This window comes from Taudactylus pleione, unplaced genomic scaffold, assembly GCF_031769625.1.
Source record: "Taudactylus pleione unplaced genomic scaffold, aTauple2 ptg000066l, whole genome shotgun sequence".
In the NCBI taxonomy this organism is placed as follows: domain Eukaryota; kingdom Metazoa; phylum Chordata; class Amphibia; order Anura; family Myobatrachidae; genus Taudactylus; species Taudactylus pleione.
The window spans coordinates 17,484,040-17,495,525 of record NW_028284468.1 but is presented as its reverse complement, the minus strand read 5'-3'; the positions used below and the strand labels follow the sequence as shown (position 1 = coordinate 17,495,525).

Here is an 11,486-nt window from a genome sequence, read left to right as displayed (position 1 = left end):
GCCCCTCCAGCAAGCCCGGGCCCGGGTAATTTGTACCCGCTGCCCCCCCTCTTGGCGCCCCAGCCCATGCAACAGGAAAGGGAGCTCCAGCATCTTAGTTACAGGGGCCATTCTGAGTGACCATAGACTCAACCAAGGAGCCGATGTTTGCCTGATCTGCGTCCGATGCTGAGTATGTGTACACAGTTGCAGACAGCTGCGATGGCTCTGGTTAGTGTCTCATTACAAGTCCCAGCAGCTGTATCATTAGCATATTTCTCAGCTATGGCAGGAATAGTGTACAACTCTGAATCAGGCCCTATATACAGGAAGACCCTTACCTATATTTTAGACTTTATTTATTTAGTACTTTTTATAGTGTTTATACACACATTTACTTTTTATATGTGTTTTATTTATATTAATAAATATATTGTACGTTTTATACATGATTTGTTTGATGCAATTAGTACATGAACACTTTAAATTTCTGTTGTTTTTCTTTTTTTACCTCTATAATATATGATAACATTGGTGCTACTTTTGTTTTGAATTTCTATTCCCGGGGGGGGGGACGACAAACACGTTGGCTGCTGCTGTTGTAAGAAGTTATCGTTAACCAGAAAAAAAATAATTAGCACTATTATGTGTGAATTCCTTACAACTTCAGAGTCACTTATACACCAATTTCTTTATGATCTGTAGACTCGTATTAACATACATAATAAAGAAAACTTACTTCTGGCTTAGACCCACCAGATCAGATATGCCAGGGTGGGGAAGCATTAACATGATACAGCAAAAATGAGAGTGGGTGTGACTTGGCAAAGAGGACTATAAATCAGGGTTACAATCTCAAAAGTACAGCAGCATTTTACTTCTCGTTTACAAACGTTAGCAGCTACTCACTCACAGGCAACATGGTCCACTGGTCAGCTGAGGAGAAGGCCATCATTAACTCCACCTGGGCAAAGGTGCACTCTGACCATGAAGGTGGTGACGTCTTGGGCAGGTAAATATAACAGAGCTTGTTACGCAGTACTATACTTCTGTCTTGCTAGAAGTGACAGACCACTGTATAATTGCCATTAGCATTATTTACTAAGTGAGAGATATTCATAAATAGTAAAACTTATATTTATTTTTCTTTTACACTGTAAACAAGCTAGAAATATATTACATTGTTATAAAACTACTTCTCTTACACATATTTCTACCTTTGTTAAAAGACTGGACAGAATAATAGATGATAAAATGACTCCAACAATGTAAAATATGTCTTCCCTCTCCCATGTGAATAGGCTGCTGATTGTGTACCCCTGGACCCAGAGATATTTCAGCTCCTTCGGAAACCTGAACAATGCCAGTGCCATTGCTGGGAATGCCAAGGTCCATGCTCACGGTACAAAGGTGCTGAACGCTGTTGGCGATGCCATTCATCACCTTGATGATGTCAAACACCATCTGGCTCATCTCAGCAACACACATGCCCATGATCTGCATATTGACCCCGAAAACTTCAAGGTTAGTTCAATTATATAATTTCTTATCTGTCCAGGATTAAAGTTATGTCTGAGAATCAGCTGGGAAGCCTTTGTTACTAATAATGTACTTACCTTTACTTACTTTTTTGTTCATTACAAATGAGTTCAATTATAATTAAGGAAACAGTACTATAGAATATTAATATTTGATTATTACCTCACTATGTATCATTAGACCCATTGTAACTGGCTTACCATCCCAGTAGTTCAACTCTCATAATGCAGTGAGTACAAACTAACCGTATGAGCAGATGTCTGCTAATCATTGCACAGTGCCGCATGGTGGTGTCTGCTAATCATTGCACAGTGCCACATGGGTGCTAGCACCATAGTCACAGTGATATTTTCCTGGTGTGTGTACGATGCAAACTTACTGGACATTCAGACAATGTTTTGTTATATCCACAGCGTCTGCTGGAAGTTCTGGTGATTGTCCTGGCTACCAAACTGGGACCTGCATTCACACCTCATGTCCAGGCTGTCTGGGAGAAACTCAGCGCTGTTTTGGTGGCTGCTCTGAGCCATGAATACCATCACTAAATTACTATATTACCATAGCAACATTTAACATCTTGTAAGACAATGATAATTGCTGCCATGTGCAAATGTCAATAAAGTGTTCACTATAAAATTTGGATGTTTTTTTTCCTTTGCTGTTATGTGATCATTTTACATATATGATATAAATACTCTTACAAAAGTCTACAGAACTCATGGATGGAGAAAAGCCTGTAGACTAAAAACGGTCAAAATACTTGGTAGCATTGGAAAAGATAGGATATATTTAATTAATATTATCCATTATAGGTCAAATATATGTCAAAGCCTATTTGTCCTTAATTAAATACATTTAGCATGCTAGCTGTCAGTCTTTTTACTCAAGCGGGCATATATGAACCCCACTAAAGGGACACGGTTATGTGAGAGATGTATCAAAGCTTCATTCATCACAGGTGCTATTGGTTTTCAGTCTGCTGCTATTTTTGTTCAAAAGAATCAACATACAGATCACTTTTTATGATACATGGAAGCTTGCTGAGCAATTGTTTGTAGGTAAAATTGTATCAAAGTACAAGCCTGTGTCATGTCATTAACAGCAGGGAGTTAAAGCATTGGATTAAAGTACTGCAATATTCATGGTATTTCCCAGGAGTCTGTGTCTCTCAATAGACAAGGTTCACTTGCAAACTATTTGTAAGTGACTATGGGGCTTATGTTTCAAGCCATTTTTTCATAAAATTATGCAGAAACTGTAGTTTCTGCATAATTTCATGTATCGATCTTATGTACTAATGGCACATTGCAGGCAATTTCACATAAATCTCCTGCAAAGTGAAATTAGCACTTCAGATCGCAATCCCCATTATTATCAATGGGGACTACAATCGGACCACTACAGTATGTACTAAACTCCATAAAGCAAAGCTTTTCGGAGTTTAGCGCTGGCAGTTTACATCATCTTCAGATGGTGTAAACTGCTGTTTGCCTATGGGCACTCCAGGGGTAGGAGAGAGATCTTTCGATCTCTCCCCCGCGGCCCCCCACCACAGCGTCAGCTTCCCCCAGGGAAGTCTCACTTCTGTGAAAGACTTCTCCGAAATGCCAGGTGTATAACATGTGGGGACAGCGGTTACCACAACCACTGTCCCTACGAGTTCCCGGTAGTACATAGCCAGGATAATTTAATTAAAAATAAAAATATTCACGGTGAGTTGGATTTTTAATAATCGCAACAGTTCCGCGATTATTAATACACAGGCCCCCAAGGGGGTTATTTATCAAAGCTGGGAGAGAGAGATAAAATTGTGAAAAATAAATTAGCAACCAATCAGCTCCTAACTACCATATTGTAAACAGCCTGCAAAATGTAAATTGGAAGCTGGTTGGTTAGTACTTTATCTCTCACAATTTTATTTCTTCCCCAGCTTTGATAAACACCCCCCTAAAAACCTGTAGCCCTTGTGTTGTTAGGTACCTCAGTGTAAGCGGAGGGGCGGTACTTTCACAGTATGTTCATCTCACGTGCACCTGAGTTCTGTTCCCTTGTATCACACTTTGGAGAGAAATAAAGTACCAACCAATCAGCATCTACCTGTCATTTTTCAAACACAGCCTCTAAAATGAAAGTTAGAAGCTGATTGCTTGATACTTTATCTGTCTCCGCTTTATCTCTCTACAAGGTTTGATACATATTCCAAGTATACAAGGGGAAGGGGATGTGGGAAAACTTTTGCACTAGTAGGTATGTACTGTATTGGTCAGATATCGGACATACCCCAACTTAACAATTTGCAAATGTCATTATTTGTAAGACTAATGGGGCGTGCTGCCAAGGACAATATTGAATTACTGTCACAACACAAGAAGGGAAAGAAATGTCCTCTTTTGTTGGTGCACTAAGAATTTATTTAAAATGTAACTTTTATTCATTTAGCTAAAATTTAAATAAACTCCTAATGTGAAATATAAAGGTGTTCTATATTAAGAATAATAAAAATGTATTAAATAAATGATGGTGTCTTATGTCCCAATCAATATTATTAATCAAGTCGAATGTTACCTCATCCTCATTCTTTGTTGTTGTTATGCTTTACATTTAAACTGGGGTCCTGATGTTAAGAAAACCCAATAATTCAGCAAGTGTAAAGTGGTGTGACCAGAAACTGAATTATGATACTTATAGTGCAAACACGTCTACTAAGTAACAAATCTGTAACTGCTGAACAATGTCGCAATTCCAGTAACCACAAGTGAGATTTGTGAGGACATATCCTTGGCCACTATATGTCATTATTAACTAAAGGATCATGTGCTGCAATGGTACTCGTAATCTCTTGGTAATGTAAATCACTCAGAGTCTCTGGAATGTTGGTAAGGACACAACTGTATATATAATCACCCCTCCATGCAATGTTATAATAAAAATTCATTATAGTGGTGAGCTTATGGTTCTTGTCCTCTAATATCTAGTTAAGTTGTAACGTTTAATGCACATAACACGGTGCTAGATAATTAATTGCACCTTCTGAAAATATTAATATCCACATGAAATTAAATAGTGCAACAATTGGTGGCAATATTTCTCTTGAACATAATTACCTGGTAAAGGTACACTGAATAAGCACAACTCAGTGTGCAATTGTGTGACTGTAGTGAGACCCAATCCGAATTGTTACCAATTCAGACCGCAATTATATGAGCTCAGAAGATGTATGCACATTGCACATTAATTCCAAGGTAATTAATAAAATAATCTGAATAGTAGTAACAGTTTGATAAGTATATTGTGTTTATATAGTTTAAATGTAAAATAATCCAGATGTTGTGTTAATGGTTTCAAGCCCTGGGCGTTGCATCCATTCAGGGTATATGTACTTAATAGCAGCACCTAATATGCAGTATGCATGCTAGCAGTAATTTAACTGATTTACCTATTTTTACTGTGATATAGCACTGTTTAGATTAATCAGCACTTGGTGCATATTTTTAACATAACACGCTGTGTATATGTTAACAGTACCGTCAGTTAGGAACATTTATTTCAAGATTGATATACTGCTCAGTGTTCCAAATTATCCAATATAGCCATTTAGCTTTTGTGTATCCAAACTTTCATGGATATTGTTGGTTTTACAAATTAATAAACAGCGCTTGGTTCACATCTTAATTTAACACGCAGTGTATATGTCAGTAGTATTGTCTGATAGTAACACTAATCCTGAGTGGAGATATCCTGTGTCCTTGACTACTCAGCCATTAATCTTATTTATATCTGAATCCTCAAGGATCTTGTCAGTTTTATAAATAAATAATTTCAATGGTTTATTTCATGATTTATCTGACACTCCTTGGACTAAGAGGGATTTAATACCTGAGCTGACTGAATGCTTTGGGGTTTTGAACAACTAATACAGCCCTCAAATCGATCTGCATTTAAACTATACAGCTATTAAGAACATATACCCTGAATGGATGCAACGCCCAGGGCTTGAAACTGTTAACTCAACGTCTGTATTATTTTACATTTAAACTATATGAACACTATATACTTATCAAACTATTACTACTATTCAGATTATTATATTAATTACCTTGGAATTAATGTGCATACATCTTCTGAGGTCATATAATTGCGGTCTGAATTGGTAACAATTCGGATTGGGTCTCACTACAGTCACACAATTGCACACTGAGTTGTGCTTATTCAGTGTACCTTTACCAGGTAATTATGTTCAAGAGAAATATTGCCACCAATTGTTGCACTATTTAATTTCATGTGGATTCTAATATTTTCAGAAGGTGCCATTAATTATCTAGCACCGTGTTATGTGCATTAAACGTTACAACTTAACTGGATATTAGAGGACAAGAACCATAAGCTCACCACTATAAAGAATTTTTATTATAACATTGCATGAAGGGGTGATTATATATACAGTTGTGTCCTTACCAACATTCCAGAGACTCTGAGTGATTTACATTACCAAGAGATTACGAGTACCATTGCAGCACATGATCCTTTAGTTAATAATGACATCTAGTGGCCAAGTGTCACAATTGGTGTCTGCGAGTTACCTGTCTCAGGTGGTGATCGGGTTTCAATGGAGGCCGGCACGACTGGAATCACAGATAATGTAAATAGCTCTATTTACAAGACTTGGGTAGCAGTGAAAACTGCCTTTGATGATAAATGACAGGAACTGGAGGGACCGGACTGGGACCGGCAGGAAGACTTGTTGAATTGAACTGATGAACTAAGAACTTGACTCTGGACGGGAACAACGTGGACTGAACTGATGAGCTTGGAACTTGACTCTGGACTGGAACAACGTGGACTGAACTGATGAGCTTGGAACTTGACTCAGGACTGGAATGTGACAATGGCTGAAGGAAAGTCAGGTAATGCTGAGATGAGGGCTAAACAGGGTAATCTGGAATTACTATGACAAAGGCTAGAACTCAGGTGCAGGCTGGACAGGATAATTGGAAATAACAGGTTTCAGGAAGGACTGGGTAGGTTTGGGAATTTGCAGGCTGGACAGGATAATTGGAAATAACAGGTTTCAGGAAGGATTGGGTAGGTTTGGGAATTTGCAGGCTGGACAGGATAATTGGAAATAACAGGTTTCAGGAAGGAATGGGTAGGTTTGGGAATTTTAGGTTCAGGGAGGAAATAGGTAGGTAACAGGGGCAGGAGTTGATCCACAGCAGGAAGCAAGGCAGGGTAACACGATGCAGGTTTACAGAGTGCCAGGGACCAACCAGGAGTAGGACTAGCAGCAGAGCACAGGCCAGGTATTCTGTAACAGGACGTCTGGATGCCAGGTATTACTGTAGAAGGTTTTCGGGATGCACCAGAGGTTGCTGTCATCAGACTTACTGGATTGCCAGGCTTGGCAGTAACAGGTTTTCTGGAAGCACCGGGGGTTGCTGCCAGCAGATTTACTGGATTGCCAGGTACAGCTGAAACAGGTTTTCTGGATAGCGCCAGGGATTGCTGTAGCAAGTTTCAGGGACAGACTTGAATGCATGAACCATACACCACGGGAAGACGAGATGTTCAGGCCCAGAATGCTATCAGGAGAGGATATATATACCATGGGTCTGGCAGCAATTGGTGGATACGGACAGGTGGTCTGGTAGTAGCATTCTGAGTGGTGGAAGGCACAACATGCAGAGGGAGTATTCATCTCTGCAGCTCTGAGAATGAGAACCACACCTGTGATTCCAATCAGGGCTAGCAGTGCTCACAGACAGAGGAGAGACCAGGTGCAAATCCTCCAGGCAAATTACACACACAGATCCATGGGGAAGCTGACAGGGGTAAGTCTCAAGGCAAAAAGGTGACAACTAGACAGGGTCGTGACACCAAGGATATGTCCTCATAAATCTCACTTGTGGTTACTGGAATTGCGACATTATTCAGCAGTTAGAGATTTGTTACTTATACCCCTTTTCCACCTAAATTCCGGGTCTGACACGGAGTTGGAACAAAGTTCCTATCCGGATCAGACCCGGAATTTTGCTGGCGCCGACTCGGGATATTCCCGAGTCAGCGCCGCTCACACCGCAGTCGGGTCTGCATAGACCCGGCTTTTGCGGAGTGAAAGTGGTCGCTTGGAGATGACGTCATCTCCAAGCGCCACTGAAGCCGGACCAATCGGCCGGCTAGCAGCGCACTCCAGGTCACCGTGACCCAGAGTGCGCTGTTCTCACAGCAGGGTTTCACGGGCTACGCCCGTGTTAAACCCTGCTAGTTGCCTGGGTTGGATTGCCGGGTCACTCGACCCGGCGATCCAACTCTCTCCCCTTTTACACCAGGGAGCTGCCTGGGTTAACCCTTCAAAAACCCGGGTTTTAGCTCCGGTGTAAAAGGGGTATTAGTAGACGTTTTTGCACTATAAGTATCATAATTCCGTTTCTGGTCACACCACTTTACACTTGCTGAATTATTGGGTTTTCTTAACATCAGGACCCCAGTTTAAGTGTAAAGCATAACAACAACAAAGAATGAGGATGAGGTATCATTTGACTTGATTAATAATATTGATTGGGACATAAGACACCATCATTTATTTAATACATTTTTATTATTCTTAATATAGAACACCTTTATATTTCACATTAGGAGTTTATTTATATTTTAGCTAAATGAATAAAAGTTACATTTTAAATAAATTCTAAGTGCGCCAACAAAAGAGGACATTTCTTTCCCTTCTTGTGCTGTGACATTGATACATATTCCCCCAGGGGACTGCAAATCTTCACAAGGTCTACCAGAGGTTAATTTTTGAAACTCCAGGGTGACACAATAAATAACTGATGATGGGTTAAAAAAACACACAACAGGTTAACAGGGGAAAAAACACCTGACACATTTATTAAATGAAAGCTTGTCATTACCCATACTATTGCAAATCTGTATAGATCTGACAAAAAAGCGTGAGGTAGTTCATATTTCTATAAAGACATTTAAGCTCGTAACCCAGAGGTTCCCAAACGTGGTCCTCAAGGCTCCCCAACAGTTCAGGTTTTAGAGATATCCATGGTTGAGCACAGGTGGTTAAATCAAATTGACTGTGGTACTAATTAGGTCATCTGTGCTCAACCATGGATATGTCTAAAACCTGGACTGTTGGGGAGCCTTGAGGACCGCATTTGGGAACCTCTGCCATAACCTAAAGTCCAGTTTCCTCATTTTGAGAACTTATAAATACAAACAACATGGAAATTTGTTTTAAAATCATATGAACTCAACTCTCGGATAAGGAGGCTGAAATGTTAGATATGCACAGTAATAAGGAGTTAAATAGAATAGATCTCACCACTCAATTAATCCCATTCTCTCAAAAGGTACCCATCTTCATAGCAATGTAAATGCTGTTTATGGATACAAACACATCAATTCCCAAACAGCAGATATTGAAACCTGGCTGCTAAATATTTCAATTAAAACTACAATAACTGCTGCTAGTCAGCAGGGTAATTGCTTGTGCCTTACAATAGTGATACCCAAAAGAAAACAAAAAATAACCACCGCACTGTGCGTGATTTGTTATAATCCAAATGAAAATGAAGTCTCCGCTTTCTACTCAAAGATAATTGCAAAGAGATATAAATTATAATGTATAATGTGTATTTATTCAACTATATACATCAATATAAACATATACTGGTATTGACGTTCAAATAATCACTGGAAATTCTTCACATTAGTATAATAATAGGCTCACAGTTATTGGAACTTGTAATAGTGAAATCATGATTTATGCAACAGGGATACACAAGTATAATCGGTAAAGAAGGAGATGATAATATTAGCAGCATGTTAAAACCCTAACAATAATAACACAGGTCTGCGAAATTTAAGGTATTGAAAGCTTTTTTTAATAATACTTTTATACTCCTGTGTACATCAAGAAATAGTATATTAAAAAAAATTACCACATCACATTTATCTATAAGGGGGCCACATATTTTTAAGAAAAAACAAGAAGTTTAGTTGTTTTTGATATATTTATTGTTAAATACGAAGAAGTGTAGATGATATCACTGTGTTATTGTTTTAATTACATAATAAAATAGCAATAAAATCAAACAATAGAAACAAAACCATAATAATTTAAAAAATCGTTAATATCTTGTTTTTTATTGTCTTCAAACTTCGTTTTGTCGCTTTTTGCTTATAAGCTTTTTCTGTGTCATCTATGTATCATCCAGCAGTAGTCAACCATCATGCTGACGTCCCAACGACCCTGGTATCTTCTTTCTACATCTTCAACGTCTTGGTGGAACCGTTCACCCTCTTCTCGACTGTAGTCTCTGAGATTATTGAGGAAATGCTCAATATGGGAATTCAAAAAAATGTACCTTTAAACTCATATTGCAGCCAAGGTTTCTGTAACTATTAAGCATTTCCCTGACAATTTCTTTGTAGTTTGGATCCTTGACATTGCCTAAAAATTTTGAAATTACTTGTTTGAACGAAGTCCATGCAGAAAGTTCCACAATATTCATTACACGCCCGAAATGTTCCTCTTTTAGTAACTTTCTAATGTCAGGGCCTGTAAAAATGCCTTCCTTCTGTTTAGCATCGGATAGGTTAGGGAATTTGGTGCACAGATATTTGAAAGTTTCTCCATCTTTATGCAGTGCTTTTACAAATTGTTTCATCAGTCCTAATTGTATATGTAGAGGTGGAAGTAAAACTTTACTTGGATCTACTAAACTGGATTTGATGACATTATTTTTTCCAATTTGTAAACTGTTTTGAGCTGGCCAATTGTTGTTTTGCCAATGTAAATTTTTAGCTCTGCTATTCCACCTTCGCCAGCTCACCTTGTAGTTGTAGTTGTGTGTGTGTGCAATGTTCCTTTAGACAGTATGGGGTTTAGGCCCTTTGTAAATTTCAGCTCCAGGACCATGTGGACCTTAATCTGGCACTGGGCGACGGGAAGTTTTATGACGAGAACTGAATTGCAACGTTCTTTACTACCAACTGAATTCATTTAAGACAATGTTTTATAATAAATGTAGGCAGAATACATTTATTACGTTAAAGAATATGCAAAAAAAATTACTTATTCATAAATACACGTTTTGCAGAAAATGTAATGTGATGTGCAAAATCGGGAGTCATTTTCGTATTATAAATGAGGGTGGATATTAAACTGATGTAGTCAGCCTGTAATCACAGATTTCACCTCGTTGTCTAAATTTAGGCCATACGGTGATATGGATTTCAGATTTATCATCCATCTTAATTCTTCCTTATTGATTTTCTTTATATAGTCCCCCCCTCTCCAATGTGCGGGTACTAGCTGAATCCCAATCAGTTCAAAATTGCTTGGGTCTTGGTTTTCAGCTAGTACCCACACATTGGAGAGGGAGGGGACTATATAAAGAAAATCAATAACGAAGAGAATTAAGATGGATGATAAATCTGAAAACCATATCACCATATGGCCTAAATTTAGACAACGAGGTGAAATCTGTGATTACAGGCTGACTACATCAGTCTAATATCTACCATCGTTTATAATACACACCCTATAGAATGTGATTCATACTGCTCACGCACTAATGGAGATATCTATACAATAGGCAACAAACTATTTATATCTCTGTCAACCACATTTATATGCTTAAACTTCTACCTCGTTAGAAGTTAAGCTACATGCTTTAACTATTCTCTGGAAGCATCTCCACGATTACCCAGAGACACACCTCTATAAACAATGCAGTTACTATAGTTACCAACAAGCCAATAGCGGAATAGGATGACGTCACACAGTAAAGACTGATATACCCTCAACAAAGATGGTCACCACATACTGCCTGAGGAAGGCCTGAGAGGCCGACATGGGTAGGAGGACGCTGACACACGCTTTTTCGATACAATACCCCTCTATGCAACAAGTAGAATAATCCTAGAGTAGTGTGACTCACAATAAAGGGTTTTAT

General features: G+C 38.7%; 1 protein-coding gene across 1 annotated transcript; it reads left to right on the top strand.

The window, feature by feature from the left end:
- The first annotated feature begins 835 nt into the window (after positions 1–835).
- Positions 836–2,154, top strand: LOC148534488 (hemoglobin subunit beta-2-like). Its single transcript, XM_088466884.1, has 3 exons — positions 836–991; positions 1,281–1,503; positions 1,932–2,154. The coding sequence occupies exons 1-3, from the start codon at positions 900–902 to the stop codon at positions 2,061–2,063; spliced, it is 447 nt and encodes a 148-aa protein (XP_088323010.1). The 5' UTR covers positions 836–899; the 3' UTR covers positions 2,064–2,154.
- The last annotated feature ends 9,332 nt before the right edge of the window (positions 2,155–11,486 follow it).

What these genes read in the sequence shown, in the direction of transcription:
- LOC148534488 (XM_088466884.1), top strand. Translation starts at nt 900, where the DNA reads ATGGTCCACTGGTCAGCTGAGGAGAAGGCCATCATTAACTCCACCTGG. An exon ending in GGTGGTGACGTCTTGGGCAG is followed by an intron (nt 992 to 1,280) that starts GTAAATATAACA and finishes CCATGTGAATAG; the next exon opens with GCTGCTGATTGTGTACCCCT. An exon ending in TTGACCCCGAAAACTTCAAG is followed by an intron (nt 1,504 to 1,931) that starts GTTAGTTCAATT and finishes TTATATCCACAG; the next exon opens with CGTCTGCTGGAAGTTCTGGT.